A 14028-nucleotide genomic window follows, 5' to 3' on the forward strand; every position below is an offset into this window, starting at 1 on the left:
CTCTGGTGCCATCATCGGTATCACCGAGCTGGTGGCAAAGCGATTGGATAAACCGCAGTGGAGCCCCGTCCCCTCCTGCAGAGCACCTGGGGCTAGGAATGGTGGGGCAGGGATACTGGTCGCTTACAGCGGGACCGAGGGGCGGTAAGCACGCTGCCCGTGGCGGCGGGCCCGGTGTGAGGGGAGCCGTGAGGGGAGCCGGGCGCGCGCTCGCTCCCGCCGGGGCCGCCGGCCGCACGTGCCGGGGGCAGCGCGCGGCCCCGCCGCCGCCCGCGTGCGGCTCTTTAAGCGCTGCCCCCGCCCCGCGCCCCCCCGCGCCCCCCGCGCGGGCCCGGCCACTCAGGCGCGCGCCCCGCAGCCAATGGGCGCGCCGTAGCTGCGCGAGCCGAGCGGCGCCGCGCCCAATGGGAGGGCGCGGTGGGCGGGGCGCGCGGCCGGGGCACTATTGTTGATGAGGCGCACGGAGGCTGCGGGCGCAGCGGCGCGGAGGGGACGGGACCGGGACGAGAACGGGAACCGGGACGGGGCTGCAGCGGCGGCAGCCGCCGCCACCTGAGGCGTCGGACCCCGCGAGGTGCGGCCCGCGCCTCGCAGCCTTCCCTCCCTTCCCCGACTCAGGCCGCCTTCCGCGAGCCCCGGCTCCCGACGGACAATGTCCCACCAGCGCGTGAGGCGCGGCGGCTCCCCGACCCCCGCCACCTCCCTGACGGGGGGAGGCGGCGCGGCGGCGGCGGGCGGCGGAGCAGCGGGAGCGAGCAGCCGCCTCCAGCCCATGCGGGCCACGGTGCCCTTCCAGCTCAAGCAGCAGCAGCAGCAACAACATGGCAGCCCCACGAGGAGCGGTGGCGGCCCCGGAGCGGGGCTCCCACGCGCGGCGCCCCCCGGCAGCGGCGGGCGCGGCGGCCCCGCCACGGCCCCGCCGGGGGCAGCGGGGAGCGGCGGCGGCGGCGGCGCCTCCTCGCGGGGCAGCCCCACGCGTGGCCACGGCGGGGCTCGGGGCAGCCCCCCGCGGCACCACCACCACCTGCCGCCGCCGCCCCCAACGCCGCCGCCGGGCTGCGGGCCCTCGCCCTGCTCCTCGCCGGTGCCGCCGCTGGCGGAGGGCAGGGTCCGGCACCACCACCGGCGGCAGTCGCCGGAGCCCGGCAGGAGCTCCCCGGAGAGGAAGAGTCCCAGCTCCCCCGTCTGCAAAGGTGAGCGCCGGGGGTTCCGGGCCGGCGGCAGAGGGCACGTCCCGGGGGTCGGGCCGGGCGCAGGGCTGGGGCTGGCGGTGCCTGGAGCGCGCCGTGCCCCGGGGCAGAGGTGGGGACGGGGCTGTGCCCGGGCTGGTGCTCGCCCGGCCTCTGCTCTGGCCGGCGGCTCGGCTTGCCGGCTGTGTGTGCGTGGAAGGGCTCATTGCTTTTGTTGCTGCTCTGTTGCGCCCTGGCTTTCAGAAGAGGAATAGAGAGCCAAGCGTGCCATGTGGGGGTTGTGACCGCTTCTGTAGTACCGCGAGTACTGCCTCGGGTTGGCAGATGAAAGGGATTCAGGAGGGTAGATGTGCTTAAGGTGCTTGGGCACAAACTTAAGGTGAATTTGTTGTTTGAGGGCTTTTGTGAACCCTTACTGCACACCTCGTGCCAGATGGTGTACGTGGTTGTGATCCAAACAGTGTCCCTAAGCTTGTAATTAAAGAACCTAACTAGTGCTGTAGTCATGGCACGTTGCTGTAGACCAAAAGTGTTCAGTGTCTCTTTAGTATCTGCTTTCAACATGAGCCCTGCAGAAGGATGTGTGTTCTTGAGAGTGATGACAAGCTTCTGCTACAGTGAAGATAGCATGGCGATAGCATGCATTTTGTAACAAGCTGCTTTTTAACTTTTTGAATAATTAAATCTCACTGGGAATGCTGTAATGTAATATATGGCTTCAGGTTGAGGATAATAGAGGCTGACATATGTTAAGTCCTTTTTCTTGGGTCAAAAGTTTACTCAGAAATGCATCAGTGAGGCTTTGTGTTCATGTCCTCAAATCTAGGAAAAAAATCTTACTTTTATGATATCAAAGCTTGCAGCTACTCATCTCAATGAAATTGCCTGTGGTAATCTAAAGAGTGAAGTTGACTAATATGCAATAGTGTGCATGTGGAAATCTATGACTAGCCCTCCCTTTAACGCTTCTGCTTCTCCTAATACTCCTCCCCCTTTCTAAAATAATGATTGTAACCAGACTGCCACGTTGGGTTTTTTCTTTTTTCCTGTCCTGGCTATTGAGGAATGGTACTGCCAAATGAGACAGTCATAACCAGTTGGTACAAGATGACTGTGTGCCTCCTAGTCTGCTAGTGTAAGAGAGGACTGATAACGTTCTGAGTTAGATTTTCCACTTTCCAGATAAGAGTAATGAGGATTTTATTAAGACTGTATAATATTAAAGGCTTTGGATCGAGGAATGTGTCTATTCTTCATTTGAGTTTCTTGTTAATCAGTAATCTGAAAGACTTTATACACATCACAAAATCCTCTTTTCTTCCTGTGAACTTGATGGAACGCTTGCCTAAGGTGCAGTCTGCTGGTCTGGAGAATGAGGAAGAGCGTGGTTAGCCTTGAGGTCCAGGTTCAAAAACTGTTTGTAAAGGCATGCGTCAGACCACTTAGGGTGGAAAAATTGCACTTTTAGTCACTGTGGAGAAGCCTGCTGAAACCATGCTGGCCTCTTTACTTCTTTGAAGAATTAACATATAGAAGGAAGCAAGTCATTTGATTGCTCTACTGTGTTAAGATAGCTCCACTAGCTTTTTACAAGATGTGTGAAAATAGTAGAGTGGTGTCCATTTAATTGCTTCCACATGTTCCAGTTCCTGAGCAGTTCTTGTGCTGGCCCCAAACACAAGCTAAACCTCTTTAATATTGCTTAACATTTGTATTGTGTAGTCCAGTGCTTGATAGAGGCTGAGTTAACTCCAGGTTTTTTCTTTTTCTAGATGAGTAAACAGTGTTAGCTGAGAACATGGAGGTGGAACTTTTTTTACTGGTGAGGCAACGGTTGTGCAGATACTCAGGACACTTGAGACTATCAGAGTCTGCTGGGATTTTCTGTTTCTCGCTTTCAGTTAATGATGGCTTTTGTTCATTCCTACAGCTGCAGATGTATTTTTTTAGATAAAAATGAAGCTTGAGGTTAGGCAAATGATAGCCTTTTCTGAGCTTAGATAGTGGTTGTATCCAAGTTTAAGTTGTATCTAAATATAAGTTGTATACTTCAGACTCAGTTTCATATTTTTCAGATTTTCTTTCCTGGGAAACAGTTGAACTGTTTTGAACTTAGTTTTCATGAACCTGCTTTACACTTGAGAACCCTAACTTGTGAATTCACAAATGTGGGGTTTGGGTGTGGTTTTTGGAGGGGATTTTTAGCCCTTGTTTTCTGAATTGCAATTAGATGTTGGAAATACTCAACTGAATTTTCTGTTGACCATGTGATCATTAGAAGTGGAAGATTCTGTCATACAAATTCTAATTTTCCATGTTTTTCTTGCCACTTGTCTGTCTCCCTCCTAAATATGACCAGGAACCTAGATCTTGCTACTATCTCTCTTTCATCTTTTACTTTCCATTTCTGCTGTCTCTAGCACTTATTTCCCAGAATTCAGCTACCAATTGCCTGTTAATGTGTTCTGCCCTTCTGGTTACTGGTGAGGCCTCATTTCTGCTCTGCAATGTCTGTCCTGCAATCTCCAGTTTTGGTTCAGTTGTCCCCCATGTCTCTTCACCTGTCTGCAAACCACCCATTAGAGGCCATTGTTTTGGCCTATTAGTACTCTATCTTCGTTGGTTTTGCCTTGGTTTATTCACTCTGTAAAGATATAATAAGATCTTGTTATTTGTATTCTTACATAAAACAGGTCTTAGAGGTGTTGAACTGCTCAGCTGCAAGAATGTTACAGTGCACCAGGCTGAGTAAACAAGGTCAAGACCAGAGCCCAAAGCAGTTGTTTACTTTCAGGTTCCTTGAGGTAGTGAGAGTTCTCTGCTGCATGCTGGGCTTTCTGGTATATTCCAGTTGACTGTATTGGACATCTAAACTCATTCTGAAAATTAAGGAGAAAAATTGGTTAGTTTTATTTGGAAGAAAACTTAATTGTTTTGTCTACAGAAGGGTAGTATTAAAGTCTACTTGTGTGAATGGAAATTATGAAAATATTATATGAAGTCTAAAAGAAGTCAGATGTGAAACTTTCCTTGAAGGTAGAGAGGAAAAAATGGACCTCCATTACATTTTTAAATTTCACCATAGAATTTATTTATTTTAATAGTCTGGTGAATGACATAATAATAGCTGCAGACCTGTCAACTTTAATGACCGCAGTTTTGCAGTATTTTTAAAAGATATTACTGCAGGATAAGAGAGAAAGCTTTGTGTACCATTGCATTCCTGCTCTGCTTACCTAAACTGTTTAACAAATGGTAGGTGTAAAGAAAGTGAATTCATTTTTGCAGCACCATACTGTACATTTCTTGTGTCCAGCACTTCAGTTATTGAGATTTAAAATATTTTCATTTACTAGAGTTAAGTTGCTTTAACTTCTTGCGCTTTCTGAGGTTTCATTTTGTGAAGCGCCACTAATTCAGTCATTGTTCTACAGTGGAACAATTTTGAATCACTAGTGAATAGTTCTTTAAATTTATGTAAGGATGATAGACAGGATTATCTTCCAAAGGGACTATACACAGTTGGGTGGTGTGTCTGTTCTTAGTGCACTGAGTCTGTTCAGTTCTTTTAATGAAACATGAAAAGTAGGTGAAGCCCTGGAGATCAGTTGTAGTTCTGGGAAAGATGGCTGTGCCAGCTGTGTATGGGAGAGATCCCATGAATGTCCTTTCTGGGGAAAAGCCTGGCCAAAACAAAACAAAAAGGTCAGCTGTATGCCTGATGCCAGAGGAGCTAGTTTTGTCTCACCCCTCCTCACTACATTGGATAGCCCACCTGTACAAAAAAAAGCCTCAAGTGGAACTGTCAGGGAGTTCTGTGAGTTCAGTGGCATCCTAGGATTTTCTGCTGCTTGTTTTCTCACAGTATGTGTTAGACAATGTTTCTTTGGTTCCTTTCATACCTTTCAGTTGTTGGTAAACATCTGTATTTGTTCAATTTTTCTCTGCAGTCCCACTCTTACAGTGCCTGAACTTACACTGCCTTTGGGGTGCCTTTACTCTGCCCGAGATGTGTGTGATACCAGGTTGCCTGTAGCAACTTCTGTTGGTCACCTGTACAGCAGCAATTGGTGAAGACATGGCCCCTTGCTTATATTTCCCCACATTATGGATTTCATTGATTTGTGTTATGTGTGTTTTCTTTGTTTTTGTTCTATTACTTTGCTTTGTTTGAGACCGGATTGCAGAAAGACTTTAATTTCTAAATAAATTTATACTAGTGGTGGACGGATAGGAAGGTTGATATTTATCACAAACAGTGTTTTAGAGAGATAATCAGGCCAATTAAAAGAGATCTAATATTTAAGAAGCGTCTATTTGATGAAACAGCTCCATTGTTTTTCATCAGCCACATCTGTTGTAACTGTTATCTCTATGGAGGCAGATCTCTTGTTATGTAGGTCACATCAAGGAAAAATAGCAGCTGAACACTTGCTTCAAGTATTGTAGGGGAAAGTGCAATGAAAACATTGTATATGTTCCCATTGAAATGTTTTGAAGCAGTAAGAATTGTGTAGTAGACTTTGCCTATTTGTATAGACAGGTCGTGAAAGTGGAAATATAAAAACATATCCAAACATCATTCCCCCATCTAAATACAAGCAATTTGAAAACAGAATTTCTTAAATGAGTTTTTAAATCAGAGGAAAAGAGAGTATTTAGAAGCTTGAAATGAGCAGCTTCCCTTGAACTTAAATAATAATGAGGCTCTTCAGTTCTCATTCTCTGTTCAGCAAAATAGTCTTTCCAGTTGTTTTTTGTTTTGTTTTGTTTGTGGCAGAGAGGAGAGAGTAATAGATTCTGCTTCTCCAGTTTTGAAGCTGTCTGCTGCAGTGGCTTTGCAGATGATGTGGCTGACTACGTACACTTCCTTACTTAAAATTTTTTTTCACATCCTTTCTGTTTCCCCTTGGTAAGAAGAGAGAAGCTTCTTGAAGAGGAAGAATAATAACTGAGGAGAAAAACAAACAGGGAGGATATGGCAGCTAATTCAAAGACAAATAACATGTTTGATTTAACTTTGGAAGCCAGCATAATTTTTAAGGGATGACACGTTGTGTTAGTGTGCCACATTGTCTTTAGTGCACACTAAGTGAATTGTTTTGATATCATCTGATACAAACAGACCCTTCAGTGTGCTGTGTGATGGTAGTAGTAGTCAGAGAATTTCTTTGATACATGAGTCTTAAGTGCAGACTCCAGAACGTATTTGCTGCTACACCCTGAGAGCAAATCTGCTATGAGCTCAGTAGTAAGGTTGTATCATTGTTGGTACTTGCAGAAATAATGATGGAGATGAGGTTTTATGACTGCTTTGCTTGTGTGTGGCTGATTATAGTGCTGATAGATGTTTCCTTATAGTTGAATTGAAATATTTCCCACATTATTAGTGTGTATATTTCTAATAAATTTGCATGAAGCTATTTAGTGTAGAATGTTACTAGACTTAGGTTCTGTCCACTCCACTGAAATCTATACCTAAGAGGTTTTATTAGGATTTCTCATCTGTTTTTATAGTAGATTGCAGCAGCTTAGAAATTGAGTTTTGGACTTTTGGTGTCAATGGTTTTATTTTCTGACTAGCAGTCAGATGCTAATCAGGCACAATTTCCTTTGCCTGAGAATGAGTTTGTGTATAGTACAAATTGCTGTTATTGATACTTCTAGTGCAGAATTCATCCTAAGGTACAGTGAGAGAGGACACATAGCTGAGTCTTTACTGTGCCCTTTTATAAAACTTCCATCTGATTTCTGAATCATGCTTGCTATGTTGTCACCATGTATTTTAGGACTTTCTATTCATTTTAGGTAAGATTAATGCACAATTCTTTCAAGTGTAATTGAAATTATTTTTGTGGGGAGTAGATGAGGTGATAGTAAGCTTAGATTATTGTGATCTCAGGATTTACATTTTTTATCTCAAAATGTGTGAGCACATATATATATCTAAACCCTGGGTCTTTGCTGCTTATCAATCTCTTAAATTTACCAACCCCAGTTACTGTTTTCAGGAAACTTTCTTCAGTGTTTATTTTTTATAGCTTGTGGTATAGTCTTTTACTGCCACTTTACTTAAGACATAATTGACAGATGAGATAGATACAAATTTTTATTTTTAACAATATTCTTCCTTCTCATGTTAGTACCTTTTTTTAGTAAGGATTCCTCTTAGTATCTAAATTTTTCATAAATAGGATGCATATATATACACTACAAATGGGGTGTTGCAGAAGATACAGCACCAGGCAAATATGAATGTAGTCACCAAATAGCACGTGAAGGGAGGAGATGTCTCAATTAGCTTGTAAAATGTAAATCGTTACCTAATCAAAGCTGACTTCTGAATATAAGGGTTATGCCATATATCATGTGCTGGGTGATTAAAACATGCAGGTTTATAGTGTCCCTTGGAGTAAAGTAAGTGACTAGTGGGATTAGCTGTAAAATCAGCATTAAACTGAAAAAGTTCAACCCATTTTTTCTTCATTAACCTTTGTTTATGTGTAAATGTAGCTATTTTAATTTCTTCTATACCTTCATCATTTAAGAGTCAAATGACTGTTAGGCTTTTTAAAGGAGTAAATAGTGGTGCATAAGCACTAATACAACATTTGTGACATAAGGATGTTTTTAAGGAAACAATCAAAACAGATTTCAAGCTTATTCAAACAGAATAGAACCTGTAAAAGCAAACTTAATTTCTATATTAGAAGCATCTTGTATATTTAATAACATGGTTCCAATTTTATATGATTTCTTGTAGACTATTAAAATGGATAAGTTCTCTCTTGAATTCTTTGTAATCAAATGTCCTTGCTCTAACAGACAAATCAAGACCACCTTCCTCAAGCCCTTCCAGTATCGTTCGCAGGACATCCTCACTGGACACGCTGGCTGCTCCGTACCTTGCTGGACAGTGGCCTCGGGATAACCACGGACAGGCTGCTCCCTGTATGAGAGACAAAGCCACGCAGGTAGGACAGTGCTTTTTGTCTTTGCCTTGTTTAGGTGTGAAGACAGGATTTAAATCTAAGAAGCTTTTCCCTTGAAAACATTCACTTTAGCTTTCTTGCTCACAAATTCCTATTCACTTTCAAATTGCAGGAATCCTACCTTTGCAATTGCATGTGTGAATTATTTGCATTCTTTAAGTAAAGTCTGAGAACTGTAGTATCTTTTAGGTGTTCCACTTCCTTCTTGCCTCAGGAAAACACTAGTGCTTTGTACATCTGTATTCCTGTTGTTCTTACAGGGTGCAGTACACTAGATAGCACTGGAATTAAGCACTGTTTACTTTAGATTTACAGAGAGAACTTAGTGATGGATCCTTATATGTGTGTCTGTCTCCAGCTCCTCATCTGTTTGTAAAAGCCCCATAATGTTCACTTGGGGTTTATTCAGCAAGTTTAGAATTATACTTGTTGAAGAACTGCCTCGTTGAACTGAGCATAGTGTTGAAATCTAGCTCAACTGGAAAGTATTAAAAAAATACATGATTTGCTAATAAACATCAACTGCTTCAGAAAATTTCACAAGCTTTAAAGGTTCAGTCCTGTGCCACCTGTCAAAACAGAACCAACAAACAATTGGATGAAGCTGGCATTACCTGACAGTTGTTGTGGCATTCCTCTTTAAAGGAAGTGTTGGTACATGGTGTCCCTTCTGTATGCTGAAGTGGTTCAATATGGATTGTTTCTTAAAATCTGCTAGTGTTTCATTTCTCCTTCTGTGGATGCAGTCTGGCAGTGGCCTTCTTTAATATGTGGAGTGAAAGAAAGAGGCAAATGTATCTGATTTTAAATCCCTATTCCTGGAATGTGGTTTTAAGAAAAAGTCTCTACTAATTCTGGGGAACATAAGCAGAATGCAGGTGGAAGAGGATTTCATAGCATGTGGGATGTCCTTGTGTTTGAACCTCTGTTAGGTTTGGTAGTAGTAGAAAAAATATGTTCACATAGCTTTCAGTATCTAAAGACAATGTAGGGTGTTGAGCAGATGAGGTCTGCAGTGTTAGTGTGGGGCCTTTTTGAGACTCACAGCCTTTTGTGGGAAAGACCACAATTCAAAGAGCAGATCAGTTAAGAAGGAAGGTGTACAGTAGGGAAATATGCTCATGTGGATAAGGTGGAATTAGGAGCTGCTGAAGAAGAAAGGGCAGCTAAGGAACCAGTTTTCTGTGCAGGAAATAATCATCAACTATCTCATCAGTTAACCCAGGACACACATCTAACTGATGAGATAGTGGGGATTTTGTAGAGGGAGTGTGTTTGAAAGGTTAATGGGAAGACTGTAAAAAGGGCATCAGAGATTTCTGGAGAATGAATACATTTAGTGGTGATTTATGATAGTGTATTTCTGAGAGAACTAGAAGAATCTGTTTGCATTTCTTCATTTAAAATTTATCAAATCAGTAGAAAACTTACATACATACATCTGTATGTCCAAAGCTGATGTTGATATGACACTGAGATATTATTTTTAATCTTCTGGTGGGCCTGAGAGCAGTGGAACTAGGGACAAATTTAAAATGTGACTTACAATGGTTAGTTTGCCATGATAATACAAGCTGCCCATTTTTATTGTTAAGCTTTTCTGAAAATGTCATATTTGGATGAAGCTTCACTTGTGAGTCACTTTGGTTCCAGTGTGTAATTTCAGATTTCACAAAGTCTGACATGAAATGAATATGTTCTGGTTCCAAGCTTTTAGGAAACAGGAATTGAATTTGCAAAGTTATAAAAGGTTTTCAAGTTAAGTAAGCAGGGTATTTTGATTATGTGGAGTTATGGCACAGGGAGTAGAGTCATTCTGGAAGCAGACTGGGAAGAGACAGCAATTAGTGGCACACTTCAGCTTGCAGGCCTTTCTAGAGATGCCTGTGGGTCATAGCTGAAAGATGTAAGAGACCCCAGGTCATGCAGAGACTGTCTCTCTGTCAGACCCCTCTTGCAACAGTATTTTGATGAAACCTGTCTATAAAACTAGACTGAATTGTGTACATGAAGAATATTTGTTGGATGATGAATTGGTATATTAATGAGCATCCTAAGGTCTGGCTAGAGTTCATACCTGCACATGTTGTTTTAAGTGCTTGTAAAACAGGTGTTACTAATCTTGTCTTTTTTGCTTTGAATGAAAGATGTTTGTCTTACAAGTTAAAATGAGACAATTACTTTGTATTTTTTTAATGCTTAAATAATTCATTTTGACTGGAAAGCTTTTGCCTCTTAAGACTTTTTCTGAAGCATTTTACTGTCTGTAATACATTTAGCCTTAGCCTAACTTCTGTGTAATTCTAGAAAGGGGGGAGGATGTTGTGCATGGTAACAACTAATAAGTAAGTAGTAGTACCTTAAGAAACTAGAGAAATATAAATTCCATTTTTCCTATTGGTTATTTGATCTATTTCTTGATAGTAAGTATAAACAAAATTTGGGGAATAAATAGGAGGAGACTTGCGTTTCTCTTTTGATGTACAAGTTTCCTATAGTTGAATCTGAAAAGATTTTGAACTATTTGTTTTGAGGATGAGCATCAAAGCAACTTTAATGCTTTAAAATGAATCAGATACTAATTTATTAAATAATTCTTGAATCTCGAGTCAAAGTCTTGAAAATAAATTAAAGGCAAAGACTAATTAGTGTGTTAATTATTCTCCTGTAGGCAAGTGTAATGGTTGTGCTGAGTTGAGAAACTAGAATTAGTAGTTAAAACTTAGTGTTCCAGGAGCTAGAGGATAGATTTGAGAATTGACTAGACAAGACAAGACTGGTACTTGGGAATGGGGGTTATCAATTATTCTATTTTATGATAAAGATCAGTGAGTGCTTTTCTAGAAAAACAGATTGTAATGGATTCTGATTTTGCTATGAAATAGGAATTTCAAAGTAACCCTATTAACTTATCATTCAGATTTTTCCCAGTTAGTTTTTGATTTGGATGATGAAAATTTAAAAGTGCTGATAGTGAAGGTTTCAATTGTATGCAGCTTGTGTCTGTAACTGAAACTGGTGGGGTTGCAACGTGTATATTTGAAGTTAAGGCTCCATATTCCCTGCAAAATAGGGATTAATACCACAAAAGACTTGAGTTTCTGTGATACAGGTGCAGCTGGGGTAAGAAAGGACAGCGTGTGGCTTCTGCAAGCTGTTTAGTCTCACAAGTAGGAACAACCATGGCACACTGTAGATGTGAAGACTTCGAGGCAATCAAAGTTCTTCTCTATGGGAGAAAGTGAGATATCCAAAAAATGAGGTTAGCTACATCACTACTGTGTGCTAAGAACTGCCTGGTGGCAAGAGTGAATTTCAAGGAATTTGCTGTCTCTTTCAGTGTGTAAAGTGTTTCCAAAAATTCTTCCCCTTGCTTCATTAGGTGTATTTCCTGTGACTGCGCAGAGATTTCTGGTAGCTACTGTGTGTCTTCTTAAAGCTTTTACAGTTCACTGCATTTGAAGATTTTCCTGGAGGTGGCTAGGTGGAAATATGAACTGTCCATAAAGCATGCAGTATTTTCACAGGCTTGCCTATGCCTTTTCTTACCTGAAATACAGTGTGTCTTAATGATACTTTGCATTTCTCAAAACTCTTTCACCACAATATGTTAGTGAGATTTTTTTTATTCAATACTAATAATTCAATAAATACTCTGTTGGTTTAGTGAAACCAGCTTAGTATTATCTGTTGCTTTCTGCTTGGCCTGGGACAACGGTTAACCTGGAATCTTTTCAGGCATTAATAAATTAATTCCCTGCTTTGCAATAGCTCTAGTGGTGCTTATATGCCTTGCTTTTCTTTTTCTCATTGTTGAGAGCAAGAATGTGCTTTTGAAGCTGTGCTGGTGCAGGCTTTCACAGCACTCACATCAAGCCACCCTTGCTAATGGTTCAGCAATAACAAGGTCAGCATCTGTGCAGGAAATGAAATATACCATCTCCCCCCAGCTCAGCACCCTCACTCTGGTTCTTCAGAGCTCTGGCAGCCTGTGGTACATCTGGCTGTGAGTCCTGCCTTCTGCTCAGTCATTTGGAAGGGAAACTAGCACATCCCTATATTACACTAGGTCTGAAAGTTGTGGGTTTGGGGTTTTTTTTATTTATGTAGTTTCACTCTGCTTTTTTGTACTTTATCTTTGAGAAAGGCTTCTGGTTGGTAACTGTTCACTTTCAGTTCTGAATGTAGCATATCTTAAATGTTCTCTTTTCTAATTTGTCTCAAAATACTCTGCCAGAAAGTAGCAATTACCTGTTTTAATTAATCCTGTAATCTTCTTCCTACAGACAGAAAGTGCCTGGGCTGAAGAATATTTAGAAAAGAAGAGAAGCTCACACAAACGTTCATCATCATGGGGCAGCAATGAACAGCTTAAGGAGGTCAGAAATGCCAGTACTTGAGAACTTTGGATTAAATGGTTTTTTGGTATGCAGTGATACCATGATCCTTCAGGAAGGCAGGAGTATTCTACTACATTGTTTTATTATACAGGTGATGGGCTTGGTAAAAAATATGAAATAGCTCTCCATTTGATATTGATTTAATATAACAATGCAGGTCAATTAATACTTTCAATCTGAATTTGTGGGAAAGAAAATGTTAAATGCAGGTGACATTTTTTCATCAAAGGAGGAAATAATAGCTGTGACCTCACTACTTTCATACATTATATATCTCAAGTTCTTTCACTAAACCTCCAGAAGTGTCTTCTGAACATCAGCTGAACTGATAGCTAACATACTAAGTTTGCAAGAACTTGAGTATAATCCAGTGCTGGCAGTAATTATGAATGTTATGGTAGTAAATAATTTTAACTAAGTGATGGAAGAAATGGATGAAATTACCTGTGTAGCTGAATACACGTGTGGAAATCTGATGTGAATTTTTCCTTCCTTAGATTGCAAAGTTGCGCCAACAGCTGCAGAGAAGCAAACACAGCAGCAGGCATCATCGGGACAAGGAAAGACAGTCTCCTTTTCATGGAAACCATGCAGCCATTAACCACAGTCAGGTAAGGCTCTTTGGCCATGCTGGGTAGCTAATACTACTTTTAGGTTCTTTTAAGGTTGTGAATTGTGTTGGAGGGAGCTTAGAAATACCACAGACTGCTAAATATGGTGTAGCTGTAGGTGAGTTCTGTGAAATAGATCTCTTTCTTTTGGCTGTTTGAGTAAATGGGGGGCCTAGATCCTTTTGTTACTTGGGTGAGCTGGCTTTGAACTCCCACTTTCAAATAATTTCAGGTAGTTTAATTTGTCCTTAAAGCATGGTTTATAAGGTGCATTCTGCAGGTTCCACAAGGTTAATCTAAAACTATAGACTATCTTCAGCATCTTCATTACATTTGCTGTAACAATTTCCTTTTTATATAGAATATGGCATGGAGCAAACTGCTGATAAAACTGTATACTCAAAAGGTAGCTTTTTCTGAGCACTTTTTGTTGTCTTGCCAAATACTCATCTAATACTGTGATGAGATTTAAGGAGCTCACCTGACAAGAGGCTTGCTTCATAGGGTTATTTATGTAAGTCTTTACACACTTTGTAACTTCATTCAGCTGTTTTAAGATTTTATCCATTTTTTCCCCTGTCATTTTTCATGCCTTGAGACTTAAAGTAATGATCCCTACTACAGAAATTGTGATGGTTAGGCCACCAGATGTTCTGGGTGGAGTTTCAGTTTTATTTCAAGCCTTCTAATGAGGTCAGGTTGACAGAGGTGTAATATTTTTAGCTCGATTGATAACAGGTGTAAAAAAAATTAGTCTTTTAGAAACACAGATCCCTTTTCAAGTGTGTTTTTATTGAATAACTTTAAGAAAGCCAGTAGAAAAGTTTGGTCATTT

General features: G+C 41.7%; 1 protein-coding gene across 1 annotated transcript in view; it reads left to right on the top strand.

Moving 5' to 3' along the window:
* Nucleotides 1-513: 513 nt before the first annotated feature.
* Nucleotides 514-14028, top strand: part of FAM117B (family with sequence similarity 117 member B) — a 28539-nt gene continuing 15024 nt past the window's right edge. The window contains exons 1-4 of the mRNA XM_079311378.1: nucleotides 514-1193; nucleotides 8016-8164; nucleotides 12469-12561; nucleotides 13080-13193. Coding sequence (XP_079167504.1) covers nucleotides 653-1193; nucleotides 8016-8164; nucleotides 12469-12561; nucleotides 13080-13193 — 897 coding nt within the window. The 5' untranslated portion in view covers nucleotides 514-652. The remainder of the gene's footprint in view (nucleotides 1194-8015; nucleotides 8165-12468; nucleotides 12562-13079; nucleotides 13194-14028) is intronic.

Source organism: Erithacus rubecula (assembly GCF_903797595.1).
Source record: "Erithacus rubecula genome assembly, chromosome: 8".
Taxonomy (NCBI): domain Eukaryota; kingdom Metazoa; phylum Chordata; class Aves; order Passeriformes; family Muscicapidae; genus Erithacus; species Erithacus rubecula.